This window comes from Camelina sativa, chromosome 5, assembly GCF_030686135.1.
Source record: "Camelina sativa cultivar CO46 ecotype springtype chromosome 5, ASM3068613v1".
Taxonomy (NCBI): Eukaryota; Viridiplantae; Streptophyta; class Magnoliopsida; order Brassicales; family Brassicaceae; genus Camelina; species Camelina sativa.
Window position 1 is genome coordinate 2,802,245 of NC_141884.1, and position 16,216 is coordinate 2,818,460.

Genomic DNA, 16,216 nt, shown 5'->3' on the forward strand with positions numbered 1-16,216 from the left:
TAATTAATATAACATAATATAATTATATAACATAATATAATTAAATATTAATATAACATAACATAATATAATTAAATAATTAATATAACATAATATAATTAATATAACATAATATAATTAAATATTAATATAACATAACATAATATAATTAAATAATTAATATAACATAATATAATTATATAACATAATATAATTAAATATTAATATAACATAATATAATTATATAACATAATATAATTAAATATTTAATATAACATAATATAATTAAATATAACATAATATAATTAAATATTTTTAAAATATTTAGTAACTTATTGAATAAATTGATTATTTGATAATATATTACATAAATATTCTTTTAAATAATTATCTTTCACAATTTGTACAAATTTTTTTAAAAATTTCCTCAATTATGGATTTATAACTTTTTAAGTTCTTTCAATATTTTTTTCACTGTCCAACAAATGCAAGAAAACTTACCTATTATTTATTATATTATTAAGATTCATTATAAAAAAATATTATTCGAGATGATTAATAAAAACTAAAGACGCTTTTCCGAAATGATTGATGAAGTCATATATAAAAATTATATTAAAAATGATTTAATTATACCAGTATAAGTGAGACCAAAACCTAACTTATATAAATTTACAATTCACAATAATTTGGTTTTAATAAATTAATATAAACATATTATATATATATATATATGTTAATTAACTATATACTGATAAATGATATATGATAAAAATAATATTAATGAATAAATAGAAATCAAAAAATAATTACATAATAATTTCATGTTAATGATCTATCTTAAAATGAATAAAAATAAAAGCAAAAATAAAAATACGTGACATATCTTAAAATGACATATCTTAAAATGAATAAAAATAAAAGCAAAAAAAAAAATATGTGACATATCTTAATGATGACAAGTAGAATTGAAAATAAAATTATACATCTTGATGATCGTAATATAGATAGGAATAATAAATATGTAGTACTAATATCTAAAACAAAAAATAAGAACAATTTAGATAATAGAAAAGTTAATGAAAAATATAATGAAATATGCATGCACAGTGTGATCCAAATTCCAAACACAAACAAGGTTGCTAAACCAAAGAAACAAACTCCAATAAAGTACAGACATTTCAGCCATCCACATGCAGCTCTATGCATGCATATTTCATCATATTTTTTATTTATTTAAAAATGTATGGGCCTGAAATTTTAATACGGCCCAAATCAGTTTAACCGAGTTCAATAACCGGGTAAGAATAAAAAAAAAAAATTTACATTATTTACTCACATCTTTACATTCATCACGAAAAACTCCAAAATCTCTTTGATTCGTTCAGATTCACCCTCTTCGGCGAGAAACTGTTAGATCGTTACGTACTGTTAAATCTCCGACTACAAAATCGTTCTATTCTATCTCTCGAAAAATGATCTGCCTAGTTCTCTCTGTCCTCATCACCACGGCGGCTGCTGCTGCGGAGTTCGGTGGGGAGGTATTAGAGACGGAGCTCTGGTGCGTGGCGAAGAACAACGCTGAAGATTCGGCACTTCAAACGGCTGTTGACTGGGCTTGTGGGCCTGGAGGAGCTGATTGCGGTGAGATCCAGCAAGGCGGGTCCTTTACGATCCACTGGATATGGTGAAGATGGCGTCGTATGTTTTCAATAACCATTACTTGAAGAACGGTCTCGCAGATGAAGCTTGTAACTTTAGTAACAACGCAGCTGTTACTTCACTGAATCCTAGTGAGTTTTTACATTTTCTTTAGTTATGGCAAAAATGCAAGTTCGATTATGAATTTGACATTTTGCAAAATTGAAAATTTGATGCTTTTACTGCTATTTTTGTTTTTCAGGTCAAGGAACATGCAAGTTTCCTTCAAGGTAATTTAAGTAACGCACATTTGTATTTTGCCAATTAGCTAGAATTCGAGTATCAGTGTCAGTCTGTTTTAAGCAATTTCTATTGATCTGAGGTTCTTATGATTTGAGTGAGATCTTTGAGTAGCTCTTTAGTTTTCATTAGTTTCTTCTGGCTTAGAAGGATGCGATAACTTCATTTTTACTCGAGAAATTGTTTATGTTCTTGGTTCTGGATGTATTGTTCATTTTGATCAATATGTTGTAGTTTCTACAGAACATTTAAGAAGTTGTACATCCGAAAATATTCTCATTCTGCATAAGGGTTTCGTTTCGTTAAGCATTTTGGTGTTACACTCATACTTTTAAATCTCGTGGTGCAGTAAGAGAGTGAGCAGTGGAAGTATCGCTGATGCCACTTCAACGCAGGCAAGAACTGCTGCACAAGAATCCTCAGATTTCAGCAGAGCAAGGCGGATGTTTACCAGCTGGTCGTTTCCCTTCATCATTTTAGGCCACATTATGACAATGACACTGCTCATTCATCATCTTTAGCTACCGCTTGGTGATTGAAGGTAACCCTTTTTTTTAATCTCTCAACCCTTTCCACAACCCTCAGTGTTATGTAAACTAAAATGGTTCTGCATCTTTAACGGATCCCTGAAATTTAGCTCTGTACTGTCTTACCATTATGAAGAGTTAATTACAAAGGCATTAACGTTAGCTGTGTATCATGACGTATCTTTTGACTAACATATAGATAGTGTTCCATTACACAAAACTATCCAAAAAATAAAAACAGAGAATGGTTTAGTAATAAAAGAAAGGAAGGTATAGTATAAATTAAAGATTTCTAATGTATGTGTGATTTATATGCATTACATGTATCTCTATGTTGACTCAATGTCTCTCAAGATCCGCTACACGATCTTGGTCAACACAAGTATGATTGATCCTGTTCGAAGATCTTTCCCTTGTCAAGATCCTCTTAAACGAATCTAATCGCGAAACAGGGGACACAACTGTTTTGTTTCCCGAGGAAGAAGAGGGTGCTGCTTCCACCGTCAAATTCAGCCTGGCTTCCTCCAACAATGGCGGTGCAGTACTGATTGGTCCTTCCCTTGGCTCAGGCTCAAGTCTCGGCCTTGGCTCAACTTCAGTCCGACAAACAGGGCAAGTGGAGCAAGTGGAGAGCCACCTGTCAACACAGTCGACGTGGAAGATGTGCTTGCAGTTGGGCAACTCTCTAGCCGTGTCTTGCTCCTCTAACACGCTTAAACACACTGCGCATTCAGTCGCGGATGTAGCCACGTCATTGACGGCTCCGACGGTGAAAGTAGGGAGAGAAGCTATGACAGTGGGATTGAGGCCACGCTTGGGAATCTCAAAAGGGTGGCGGAATATGACGGGGAGGCCACGGAAAGCTTCTCTACGGCGGCGGAGAACGAATCTTGCGTAAAGATGAAGAGCAAAGACAATAAGAATAACTCCGGATAAAGAAGCTATGGCTGCAAGCATGATCTTGCTGTTAAGATCGTAGTTAGAAGGATTGGGCCAGAACGAGTGGTGGTCGGAGTTGAACCAGCGAGTATCTCTTTCGTTGGAGCTCATTGTGAAGCTTGCTTCTTTCTTCGGTGGATGGGAAAGGAAAAGTGAACAAACTTGGTTACTAACTTCTGATGTATTATATAAGGAACAAAGGACTTCTAGAATATCTATTTTAATTTTATTTTTCCATGGCTTATACTTTAGTTGGTGGGTGGAGAAAAAAATGAAGTAGATACATATTTTGAAAAGTTTGGCAGATACCGAGACTTTCATGACGGTTTAGAAATTTCACCATTGTTGACCAAATTAACTTGAGATTGTTCACAAACAACTAAAAGAGTTTCAATATTTAAAGTTCATAGTTCAGTTGTAGTCTTGTAGACCATAGAAATATTATAGGTGATTGGATTTGAACGTTTAGGGATGGTGTAAGTTTGGAAGATATCGATGTTCCTATATTTTATATATCTTGTAGACCAAACTGCCTATATTTGATAACAGTGAATTAGTAGTTAGCTCGTATGTATAGATTGAAATGTCTTATCATAATTTCTCTTAAGTCTTATATCGTTTTGTGTGGTGCAAATTAAATTATTAACGTATAACATTTTGTTATTTCATGCATAACATTTTGTTAGCCCTATTTTAACAATATAATAAAATAGGACTGCAACCGATAAATGTTAGAAAATTAATAAATTCAATAAAATGAAAATACAGTTTATCTGAATAATATGAATAGAAATAATGTAAAATGTCCGTAGTCAAGAAAATACGAAAAACTAAAAAAGTTAAACGTGTGAGCCTGTGAGGATACGTGTGGGAACCACATAGTTTGACTTGAAGAAGAGTCTTCGATGTAGACACACGTTGAAAATATCTTACAAACTTGTCACGATTGTATATTACATGTTCAACTCTTTCTTTTTCCCCTTTTCACACGTTACTCAACCGCGGCTTTGTAAAACTATTAAAACTATGTGTAAAATATCTGTCTTACAGTAACATACAAAACGTTCGCCGTCATATTTACACATACAAAATATTTGATTGAGTACACAAAAATAATTTATAAGGAACAAAGAGTACTATTGTACATGAATCATATATAGTCGTATATATACTATATACTGATTTCACTGTCGTTCTATATCCAAGACACGATCTTGGTCAACGCGAGAATGATCATTACTGTTCGAAGATCTTTCCCTTGTCAGAATCCTCCGAAATGAATCTAACCGCGAAACTGATGACCCGCCAGTTTTGTTATCCGACAAAGATGCCGCCCCAAAATCCAACGGTAGTGCACGGTCGCCAACTGGACCTTCTCTTGGTTCAGGCTCAAGCCTTGGACTTGGCTCGACTTCATTTCTACAAACGGGACAAGTTGATTGCGCCGTGAGCCACGTGTCAACGCAACTTACGTGGAAAACGTGCTTGCAATTCGGTAACATCCTCGCTGTATCATTCTCTTCCAACAAGCTTAGACAAACCGAACATTCCATACCCGCCACGTCATTCTTGACTCCAACCACGAACGTTGGGAGAGAAGCGATGACTAGAGTGTCGAGGCCACGTTTGGGCGGATGAGAAACGACGGAGAAGGAGAGGCCTTGGAAGGCCGATCTGTGGTAGCGAAGAACGAATCTTGCGTAGAGATGATAAGCGAAAACGATGAGGATAATAACAGAGAAGGAAACGATGGTAATGAGTAAGATCTTGCTGTTGGCATCGTAAGAAGTCGTGCTCAGCCAAAACGAACGATCGGAATCGAACCGGTGATCATCATTTCTGTTGTCAGAGCTCATGATGAAGTGTTCTAGCTAGATTTGACAATCGAGAAGGAAAGAAATGGAACAAGATCATTGAATGTGGTAACAATATAAGTTAATAACAAGTAATGGAGATTGAAACGATCTTAGTTGTGTAATAAATTTATATATATGTAAACTTCTTATGATACTTTTTTTAATCTTAATTATCCTTCTAACCATTATAATATGATTGGTGGGTGGAGGACTAGAGGCAGTTTAATAGAATTACTCGTAACCCAAGGGACACTGTTGACTTTAGTCGGATTTATAATTAAAAAAGTCTAAGTAAGTTTACGAAAATTCAGTTAGGATTGCATTTTTCATTTTTCTATCATTAATACATATATAACATGTCGACATATCTGAGAACTCTAGATAGATGATGGATAAGTGATAACAATAATTACAATTTGTCCCAATAGTATGAGTGGACTTATTGTAAACTGAGCATAGTCAAGAAAATACGAAATTTTAAAGTTAATAAAATATGAGGTATGTAGCGAGGCTGCGTGTGGGAATCATATGATTTTGAAGAAGAGTCTTCGAAGTGGACATACATGCTATATATTATTTTACAAGTTGTGAACATATATATCACAACTTCTTTTATTGCTTTTTTCACACGTTAGCTTCTTATTATTATTCCTTGCATGTTACCCTTGTAGTTCTTGTAGGAAAAAGTCAAATATTTTAATATCATATCTACAAAATATGAGGTAGTTTTTCCATGTAAATTATTAAAAAACATATTTGTACTTTCTATATCGCTACTAATTAGAAAAAAAGGAAATTACAAAATCCCGTCTATCCTTTATTATTAAAAGAAGATACATGTTCAAAATCAGTCATTTATTTACTTTAATTGCCATTTAAATTATATCTAAAAAGTGTTTAATTTTAATTAGAAAGACTAATTTAGGAAATTAAATAATTGACATCAAAATCAATTCTAATTCGATTAATTATTTTATTTATTTTAAGGAAATACTAAAATCTTTCTCTCTACTCTAATTTGTCAACATTATTTCTTTTAAATAATTTAAAGATATTTCAAAGATTTTGTTAAAATTCTCCTTCATCTTTGTTTGATCATATTTTCAAAAAAATTAAACTAATACATAATTCATAGGATAATAATAATAAATATCAAATTTTTATACATATATTGTGATTCAAATTTTTTAAAACGGACATAATTTACTTAATTAGTGAAAAATGTGAAATTAACATTCCATATCAACATAATATTTTAAGTTGTGGTTCAAAGATATATTATAACAAAAATTAGAATGATTTTACATCTGAATGAATAGAAAACTTAGCTTAATAAAATGTGATAGTTTGATTCAATTTAATTTATTTTTTTGTAACCGTATAATTTATCGAATATATCAGTTTTTAAAAAAGATATACCAGATTTTCAATTTTGTTTGAGAGATTTTGTTTAATACTCATAAACATATATATCAAGATGTATATTATATATATATTTTAGAAAGTAATCAACAATACAATCAATTATTACTAAACTAAAAAAATTGAAATATATTGACAAAAGAGAAGAAAAAATATCAATAAAAATGATAAATAAGCACTTAAAATTTTTTTTAAAAAATTGTAATGGATCATAAAGATTAGCAGGTTGGTGAGATTTTAAATCAGGATATTTGATCATTTTTTAAATATGATATTTAATTTAGCTATGTTAGTAAGAAATTAATAATTGATTAAAAGTAATATAGTTAAGTCATATATTACTATCTAATAATAAATATATTAAATTGAATATATTCATCTCCAAATGTAATATAAATGGACTAAAATATTTAAAAAAACAAACTAATGATTAAGAGAGACTGAAAATACGAAAAAAAAAAAAACACAACATAAGATAATCATATAATTGTATAATGTTAATGATTTAAAAGAGGCTTTGAGAGTTCAAGTGATTTCCAAAAATTGGTAACTCTCTTTCTAAATCAGACATTTGATGATTCCGCCAAATCAGATTTGTTTAGCTTTGAGTCGGATTTGAGTTATATTGTTAAAATAATGTGTACCAAAAATGAGCCTAATAGACTTGTGATGGAATTATTTAAGTATTCAATCGTTTGACTCATATTTTGTTGAAGGAAAATAAAATAATTATATTCTAATTTTTTTATGATTGAGTTGTTTGGATGTTTTTTTAAAAAACGTATTGTGGTTGTGAATTGATGTTTTTAAGAAGAGGTGTGATTGATGTGAAGATTATAAATAGGAGTAAGCATTACCGCCACCATTCTCGTGCTTAGATTAGAGGTTTTGAGGTGGTAAGCAGAAAAAAAAAATTAGCTTAATTTTAAACATTTTGTAATCAACATATTTACACAAATTCAAGAAAAAACTATTTAAAAACATGTCGACAATATTAAGAAAAGGATAAAAATTATTTTGTGATTAATCGTGATATTGTCTAGTTATTTTGTGATTAACCATGTTAGTTGGTTGATACTTTGTCGCTTTGATACGTTGGTTGATATTTTGATATACTATTTGTAAATATATTATATATTATTAGTTTAATTAGAGTCATTACTTAGTTGATAAATACACTTTGTATTATAAAGAATTCATATACTTGCATGTTTCTACTGTTTTCCTTTATTCTAGGACTGTATATAATTAACATTTCTTAACAATCATACGTAATTACTTCCAAGATAAAACCATAAACCTAGACAAATATAGCTTCTTATATTTTATACAAAAAATTTAAGGCCGTAGCTTATGAGCACGGCTGCGGCTCCGACAGCTTCCATGCCGTGTCTAAAGAGACTTGGTACTCGCAGTGTAACCTTTGATAGGATGGCCTTAAAACACTTACTCTCCTCTTGCCCTCCACTTGATACTCTTGTCATCAATGGAGATCCATGGAATTGGCTTCCCAACGAGTTGACTCTAGAAGTTATGAAGGATATATAATCCTAACGCACCTCCACCTGCAGCTTCATTTGGAAAAGATATTCAAGGGTTAGAGGGATACAATACCGCCTTGGAGAGATCTGTGGTTGGTTGGATAAACATACTAGGCATCAAGAATTCAAAGCGAGATCTAGAGATCTAGCACGAGTACAACACATACTGGCTTCATTCCCCTGTCTTCACCAACTAAACGTAGGAATCCTGAATGGTGTGCCTTTAAGAAGGAGACAAATCATGGAGAATATAAAGGATCTTGACAAAGCTTCTTCACAGTAGGCAAACCAGGGTCGTGCAGCTTGAGAACCTTTAGATGCTGCCAAGGTATTACTTTGGATTCCTTGCAAGGAGCATCCATGGGCTTTTGAATGAGAGTGGATAATCAAAAACCTAGCTAGCTAGTTTTTCATTCTCTATAACCGTTATCAATGTTAGATGACCTTTTCTATTTCTATCTTTTCTTTTGATCGATCTCAATGATATAATAAAGTTATATAATCAAACCAATGTTTTGTGGTAACCTTACTAAGAAGAGTTTTATACTATGACCTGGCCAATTAAGTTTTTATAATTTCTGTACCTTTTGCACTGACCTCCTTGGGTAAGATCTTCTACACTGTACTGTTTTGTATCCAAAGGTTACCACAGCCTCTTATATTCTCCCTGCTCATGAAGTCTACAAGGCAACAGTTAGTTTCTTTCTAGCTCATAGTCCATCTGAGATCACAAGCCAACTTGTATGACATACAATTCTATTTCTTACAAAAACCAAACCAAAGAATTTCAAACAATACTAATACACCCCCTCCTCCTCTGTTTTCAAGTTAGTAGTTCTTGTCTTCATTCTTTTATGTAATTCTCTCCGATATGCCTCTGCTTGTCACCATGATTCACCTTCATGTAATTGATCATCTCAGGAAGAGTGTATATAATTATTTCTCACAGCAGAACAAGTAGCTATCTCTCACTTTCTCCTCTTCCTGGCTCAAAATGCGACTACTTTGCTGCTTATATTCATATATACGAGAGAAATGTATGAATCAATCAGTGAGAATTACAATATGCTGATAATTGATTTAATGAACGGACCAGTAACATAGTCACAGAGTATCATTATTAAATTAATTGATTTTTATTGGTTTTTTAAGTTTCATTCAACACACAACGAGACAACCTTTGAAACACGACACAATGTCGATGGAGGAGAAATATTAATACACAACTAAAAGTTAGAATTCTTAAAACCAACCAACCAAATTGTTTGAGTTCAACTTAAAGAATCAAAGAATTCTCAAAAATAAATATTTAGTGTAAAAACAGAGTACATAGTACAAGCTGGTCGAAGCTACGAATGATAAGCGAGTGGGTAGTTCTCCCACTGTCTTCGAGTAGAGTGAACTTCAAAACCATTCCATCTCCAAAGGAGGATTCTTCCACAAGATGAGCTTGGCCAAGCTTGTCGGCGCTGAAATGTTCAACGTTGGAGATTGGTAAGCATTTCAATGTCTTGGTAACGTATTCAATGGCATCTCTCTCAACATCCTTGATAACCATGATTTTGGCTACGGCCAAGTAGTGAAGCCATAGATGATCAGTGACCAAAATAGTCTTGGGGATGAGAAACGTATTGCAACCAGTAGCTTTTGATCCTTTGAATCATCCCCAATATGTGATTCTTCTTTTCTTCTTCTTTTTTTGAGGATCTACGTCGTATCCATCATCATCTGGAACTGAATGAGAGCGATTTTGGCATTTTCCATGCGAGTTGGTCCACCGTGAAAAACCAAAGGTTTCACCGTATAATCATCATAATAAAGATTGTTGTTAAGAAGAATCTTGATATCACGACGCAAATTTGATGACTCTGACTTTTCCGAATGGATTAGAGAAGTGATCGCATCTACTGTATATTCTTATCATCATTGCACATTTATTACGTATTTGTGTTGATCTTCTTGTCTTTAGCCTTTTCTCCTTTGTCTCTTTTTTTCAGTTGTAGGGTTGTATCCTGGATGTTCAATTTCTATTAGTACACTGTGATTATGGTTGATGACGTGAATGATAAAATTATTACAAGTTATAACAATGGGAAAAATAAAATTATTATAACGATGGGCTTTCTCCCCAAATCTTTTTTTAAGTTCAAAGAGGCAAAAGACCAAAACGGCGTGAAGCACTTTAGCAAGGAACGCTTGATCCAACGGTTAATATCCAACTGATGATGGAATCAACGGCAGATCTTTCAATTTCCTTTTCTTCCTATCGACTAATTATTAAATGCGAAACCCTTCTCATAATTTCTTCAATTTTCATTCACACAATTCTTAAATTTTCATCTCTTTTATTTCTCAACAAACCCCAAATTCAGATTTCTATAGTTAGGGTTTGAATGCAGTGAAGAATGTTTCCGTCTATGGAGTTTGTGAAATCCTTAGGCAAAGGTTCATATGGTTCCGTCGATCTCGTCAGATTCACGAAACCCGACGGCTCGAATCCGTACTACCAAGCCGTGAAAACCTCCTACCCACAAGACTTCGAACCGCTCCTTAAAGAGTTTCAGATTTTGTATAAACTCAGAGATTGCCCTAGAATCGTGCAAACTTGCGGGACAAGTCTGTCGAGAGGTGTCGATGATTACGGAATTAGAGTATACAGGATGTCAATGGAGTATGCAGCTGGTGGAAGTTTAACTACTTTCATGGAAACAAGATCTTTGTCTGATTCAATGATCAGAGACTTCACTTATATGATTCTTGAAGGACTTGTCTATATCCATAGTCACGGTTACGTTCATTGCGATCTCAAACCCGAAAACATTCTCGTGTTTCCTCGTAACGCTTCGTACGAATTGAAGATTGCGGATTTTGGAATGTCGAAAAAAGTTGGAGAAGACTCGGAATTTTGGGAATATGAGTCTCCGTATTTGGGGACGCCTCTTTACATGTCGCCAGAATCTGTTCAAAACGGGATCGCGGAGGAAGCCTTAGATTTGTGGTCATTAGGTTGTATCGTGTTGGAGATGTATACCGGAGAACCGCCATGGCCGTTGGAAGATTATAAGAAGCTTTTACCTCTTTTGTTGAATGGGAATGCACCAGAGATACCAGAGTCTCTTCCTTGGGACGCAAGGCAGTTTTTACAAACATGTTTCGCAAGTAATCCTGTGGAAAGAGGAAGCGCCTCGGAGCTATTGAAACATAAGTTTCTACAGAATGTTTCCGATCAGAAGAAGGTGAGTGTTACCGGCGCCGGAGATAAGAGAGACTCGGTGGTGCTGTTAAAGTCGAAGAAGGTCCTAAAAGTGAAGATTATTCCACCAAAGCCACCACAGTTTAAGAAAATTTTGAATAGACGACCTCTGAGATTGAAGATAATACCTCCCAAACCCCCAAGATGCAATCTTGTTCCGGTACAGTAGATCAGTGTGTTGACAATATTAGTCTTTGTTTGTTTACTTGGTTGTTTAGCTCAAGTTAATTACACGTTGATACAGTTGTAGTGTGGTTTAGATCAAGTTAATTTCACGTTGATACAATTGTAAACTCTTCAATTATAATCAAATAGTATGGTAATTTTTGTTTTCAAGCTTTAGAGAAAGTCTTTTTATGTTAAACTTGGAGAATTTACGTGAATGGTAATGAAGTGTTTCGATAATATTAATCCGATCGATATCTACAAAGTTGGATTGAAGATGATGTACAAAGTAATTTTTAACTTGGTTGAGTTGGATTCTCTAGACAAAGAACAAGGTCTCGTTTGTTTATTAAAATAAAACAACGTATCTCTCTATAAATTCCATTTTTGTTTCTTGATTACAAGTTTCCAAGATTTACACAATTACAAATAGAACTTCCCTTTTTTCTTCAATTTGCCACTAGTTACTTAAATATAACACACACTTGTCAAAGTAAGACCCATTAGCTTAATTATTTTATCAGTAATCAGGAGGATTGTAATTCGATTAATAAATTAAAAAAAGCCAGTGGACGTGAATAAAAACGGGCTTTGAAAAGTCCATGAAAGAAAGGCCCATATTGATGAGGGAGTAGTAACTAATTTTGTCGCCTAGTAAGAGGAGAGGGAGGGAATTCGAAAATCACAGAAGATAGCGGCAAAGGCAGTAGTGTGGCTTGAGAGTTTCCTCATCACTCTTCTTCTCTGCTCTCTCGCTCTCGCTCCTCCTCACTCTCTCTCGTTTTCTCATCTCAAGGGGTCTCTGTCTCACTCAGTTTACAGAAGATGGAGAAAACGCATATGAATATGGTTCTCTGTTTCTCAGTTTCTCGGAATCAAATTCCAGGTAATTTGATTTAGATTCTCAACGATCGTACGATCTCGTATTCAATTCCGAGTTTCGCGTTTTGAATTTAAGAGTTTCGCCGTGGTTTTATCTGGTGATCGATTTGATTTGTTCTGGTGAAGAAATCGATAATTTGATTTGTGGTTTTATCTGGTGATCGATTTGATTTGTTCTGAAGATATATATACATATTAGGATAATCAAATTTTGATTTCAAAGTTTCTTCAATTCGTTTATGCTTGTAGTTTCGAGTTCCTTTGCGTTTTCATGGATTCTCAGCGAAGTTTATCTAGTGATCGATTTGATTGTTCTAGTGGAGAAATCGATAATTTGATTTTGTGGTGATCGATTTTGATTTGTTATGAAGATATATATACATATTAGGATAATCGAATTTGATTTCAGCGAATTTTGGGTGATTTGGAATCTAGATTCTCGTTGTTCCGTGTTTTTTTTGCGTTATCATGGATCCTGCGAGATGTTTATTTGCTCTTCTTCTATTCGTGTTTGATTTATGAATCATGTGTGACTCTATACTCAAATTCAGTGTTTCTATGTTTTTGACTTTTGAATCCTGAGCATAGATTACAATCCGGAGGAAAAGAACTGGACTGAGAAAGTTCTGGATGATGTGGGTGATTTCAAAAGTCTGGAAGAGGTGGTGTCTAAGCTGACAGAGAAGCTGAATCTGACCGAGTCTCAGGTTGCGGGTATAAGGAAGACATTGATTAAGGTTGAAGAAGAAGCTGCTAAACTCACACCACCACCAAAGAGTGCTGCAAATCCATGTAGTAAATCAAAGAAGAAGAAGAACATGAAAAAACAAGCCTCTAAGCAGCAGAGTATGTGTAACTTCTTCTCACTTGTTTTACTTTTCTCTGCTTCACTTCACAGCATGTGTTTTTGTTTCCTCAACCAAGTTTCTGATTTTTATATGGTTTTGGCTTCTTTTAGCACAAGCTGAACTACTACTTGACCCTGCTGATGTTGAAACTATTGAAGCAATGAAGAAGGAGATTTCAACTACTGTGGACTTGTTGAAGATCATACAACACCTACAAAACCCTACAAGAGTTGGAGTTAGACAAGTCAGAGCTTCTGCTGGTGACAAAATCAGTGGACGAGTGAGAGCTGGAAACAAAATCAGTGGACTAGTGAGAGCTGGGAGCATCGTCAGTGAACAAGTGAGAGTTGGGAGCATCAGTGAACAAGCAGGGCTAAGGAAGCATGTTGGAAACCGATGGGAATGAAGGATCCAGCGAAGATACAAGTCAAATATTGGATGAGAATAGTGAGACATACAAACAAACAAACAAACAAAAAACACCATAAAACGCCCTTGGGATTTTAGAGATTTGACTCTTATTGAATCTTAGCTTGTTAAACAGCGAGATATGATGTACTTACTGAATTAGCGAAATAGAGTGATCTCTACACACCTTTCTATCTTTCTCTTTGGAGACTTGTGGAATATCCCCAAAATGTTTTCTTTAAAAAGGCAAAATAGACAAAAAGGGCACCAAGCAAAGATTGTTTCTATGAGATTGATGTATAAAAATCTCAATTAATGACGGTTTATATCGGTTATACTCGAAAGGTAACGTCGCTTAATGGGCTTTTTGCTTCTTAATAATAAGGCCAAACCGAATTATTTTTCCAAAGAAAACAATAATAACTCCCTCTTTTTTAGTGTCCTCCTGAAGACGAATTAATTATAGAAATAGAAGCAAAAAATCCTTAATGGCGCCGCCAAGTGGATGAGGGCCTCCTTATGCTTATCAAAGAGTTAAATTTGAGGGACCACCAAGTGGTGAGCATAGTGAAAAGGCTCTAAAAGATGATGACAAACAAACAGGTAAGCTCCTCTTCTCGTTAAGTCAGGTTTAACACCATACAAGGGCAAGGGCAAGCAAATCTTCGCCGACAAGAGACAGGGGAAGTCAGGTTTAAACACACTAGCAGAGTTTTACTGAAGAAATTCTAGATGGTGTCATATCTTGCAAAACTCCGGAAGAAGGCACGCATTTTCTCAAAAGCATATTACACTTGAGCAAGTCTGATGTTGCAAGCATTATAAAGGTTTTACTAGACGATAAAGCTAAAATGATAATTTTACAATTTTAGGCGGTCAAAACGGTTATTTAGACAATGTTATAGCGTTTAGCGCCTAGACGGACAAAAATCTCATTGCAGTATAAATCTGCTACCAATCTTTGATATCTTTCTCATACACTAACACTATGAATGACAATAAATTTTTCATTGGTTTTTAGTTTTTAGATTTTGGATTTTAGTTTTAATTTTTTTGAATTTTGGTTTTTAGTTTTTAGATTTTGGATTTCAATTTTAAAGTTTTTGGTTTTTCGTTTTTCTTTGAAATTTTAAAAAATCATTTAAAAAATAATTTTCCTAATTTTTAGTGAATCCAATTTTAAAAAATCTTGAATGGTAAAAAATCAAATTTTAAAAAAATCAAAAACCAAAATTCTTTTAAAATCTAGTTACTATTCAAGGCCGGTGTCTCCATATGCAACAGTTTTGGATCAACCTTATATAATCCATTACACATGCTTGATCAGCGATATTATCAATTCCTAAAAAAAGTTTTTTTCCTTTATAATTAAAATATTTTGTACAAAAGTTGAGCCCAATAGGCTTGCGACTGAATTATTAATTTCTTTCTTTCTTTAAAAAAAATAATGAATTATTAAGTTTTCAATCGTGTGACCAAAATAAAATGATTCAAATAGATTATATTTAATTTTGTTTTTAAGATAGATTTGTTTGGATTGTTTGAATGCATGTGGGCGCATTCAGGTTATATATGAAGATTTTTAATTTTATAATTAGTGATATAGTAGTATATTAATTGTGATAAATACACAACTTTATCCTAATGGTTTAAAGGATATAAAAAGATACAAAAAATTACAACCAAAGATATCCTATCTCATCATATAATATCGTCAAAATTTGTGACTAAGGAAAATTATAATTGTGGTTGACAAAATGTCATCATTCATACGAGGACCATTTTGAGTTTTATTTGTTTGGTAAATTTTTAATTTATTGCATTATGACCATCTCCGATAGTGGTTCTAAATCAAGATTATTAAGGTTTAAAACATTAAAATTAAATCAAAATGTCCAATAAAAGATAGAGTTGGTTCTAAATAGATTGGAAGGAATAAACCTACGTCGTTTTAAGTTTTTCTCATCCTCGCGCCATGTATTATTTATTTAAAAAAACAAATCCATACCCAGAATCGAATTTTTAAATCTCCTCCGATCGGATTTTGAAATCTCCGTCTAGAACCACATTGTTGTCCAAATCCTTTGTGGCCTTCAAAAGTCCAAATCCTTTCTAGAAGTCAACTTTTTTAATAGGTCAACTTTGGAGTCTTCTTTCGAAGTCAGGTCTCTCTGTAAATATGAAAACAATGTGGAATAAGTCAAATGAAGCAAGACTTCTTCATTATACTATCTATCCTTTCTCTCCCAAATGTTTCCACTGATCCATCCTCATATTTACACAAAAGCAAGTCAGGAACTTGTAAAAGATGAATTTTTCGTTTCAGCCTTGAATGATTGATCAGTTACTATATCTTAGTGTTGAGATGGGTTAGGTGGTGGAGGAAGAAGAAGTCAGAAGAGGCCGTTAAAAAGCAGACGTTGGTCCATGAGAACGGCAAGGTGTTGCTAAAAAA

General features: G+C 33.4%; 5 protein-coding genes across 5 annotated transcripts; 3 read left to right on the top strand and 2 right to left on the bottom strand.

Moving 5' to 3' along the window:
• The first annotated feature begins 1,327 nt into the window (after nt 1-1,327).
• LOC104785136 (PLASMODESMATA CALLOSE-BINDING PROTEIN 5) lies at nt 1,328-3,682 on the top strand. The gene is given in 4 exon segments (XM_087451887.1): nt 1,328-1,644; nt 1,647-1,772; nt 1,883-1,910; nt 2,270-3,682. Coding segments are annotated over 4 exon segments (516 nt in total). The 5' UTR covers nt 1,328-1,454; the 3' UTR covers nt 2,442-3,682.
• LOC104785135 (E3 ubiquitin-protein ligase ATL41) lies at nt 2,594-3,788 on the bottom strand. The gene has a single exon (XM_010510282.3). The coding sequence runs from the start codon at nt 3,705-3,707 to the stop codon at nt 2,787-2,789; it is 921 nt and encodes a 306-aa protein (XP_010508584.2). The 5' UTR covers nt 3,708-3,788; the 3' UTR covers nt 2,594-2,786.
• Nucleotides 3,789-4,392: 604 nt separating this feature from the next.
• Nucleotides 4,393-5,384, bottom strand: LOC104785137 (RING-H2 finger protein ATL40-like). Its single transcript, XM_010510286.3, has one exon. It carries the CDS (start codon nt 5,240-5,242, stop codon nt 4,571-4,573), a length of 672 nt encoding a protein of 223 aa, XP_010508588.2. The 5' UTR covers nt 5,243-5,384; the 3' UTR covers nt 4,393-4,570.
• A 5,226-nt stretch (nt 5,385-10,610) lies between these two features.
• On the top strand, nt 10,611-11,627 carry LOC104788817 (mitogen-activated protein kinase kinase kinase 20-like). The gene has a single exon (XM_010514599.2). It carries the CDS (start codon nt 10,611-10,613, stop codon nt 11,625-11,627), a length of 1,017 nt encoding a protein of 338 aa, XP_010512901.2.
• A 730-nt stretch (nt 11,628-12,357) lies between these two features.
• On the top strand, nt 12,358-13,953 carry LOC104785138 (uncharacterized). The gene is made up of 3 exons (XM_010510287.3): nt 12,358-12,509; nt 13,094-13,351; nt 13,464-13,953. Exons 1-3 carry the CDS (start codon nt 12,449-12,451, stop codon nt 13,757-13,759), a joined length of 615 nt encoding a protein of 204 aa, XP_010508589.2. The 5' UTR covers nt 12,358-12,448; the 3' UTR covers nt 13,760-13,953.
• The last annotated feature ends 2,263 nt before the right edge of the window (nt 13,954-16,216 follow it).

Excerpts from the sequence above, each read along its gene's own strand:
- LOC104788817 (XM_010514599.2), top strand. The coding sequence starts at position 10,611 with ATGTTTCCGTCTATGGAGTTTGTGAAATCCTTAGGCAAAGGTTCATAT.
- LOC104785138 (XM_010510287.3), top strand. The coding sequence starts at position 12,449 with ATGGAGAAAACGCATATGAATATGGTTCTCTGTTTCTCAGTTTCTCGG. Across the intron at positions 12,510-13,093 it reads TTCTCGGAATCAAATTCCAG|ATTACAATCCGGAGGAAAAG; the intron begins GTAATTTGATTT and ends TCCTGAGCATAG. Across the intron at positions 13,352-13,463 it reads ACAAGCCTCTAAGCAGCAGA|CACAAGCTGAACTACTACTT; the intron begins GTATGTGTAACT and ends GGCTTCTTTTAG.
- LOC104785137 (XM_010510286.3), bottom strand. The coding sequence starts at position 5,242 with ATGAGCTCTGACAACAGAAATGATGATCACCGGTTCGATTCCGATCGT.
- LOC104785135 (XM_010510282.3), bottom strand. The coding sequence starts at position 3,707 with ATGAAAGTCTCGGTATCTGCCAAACTTTTCAAAATATGTATCTACTTC.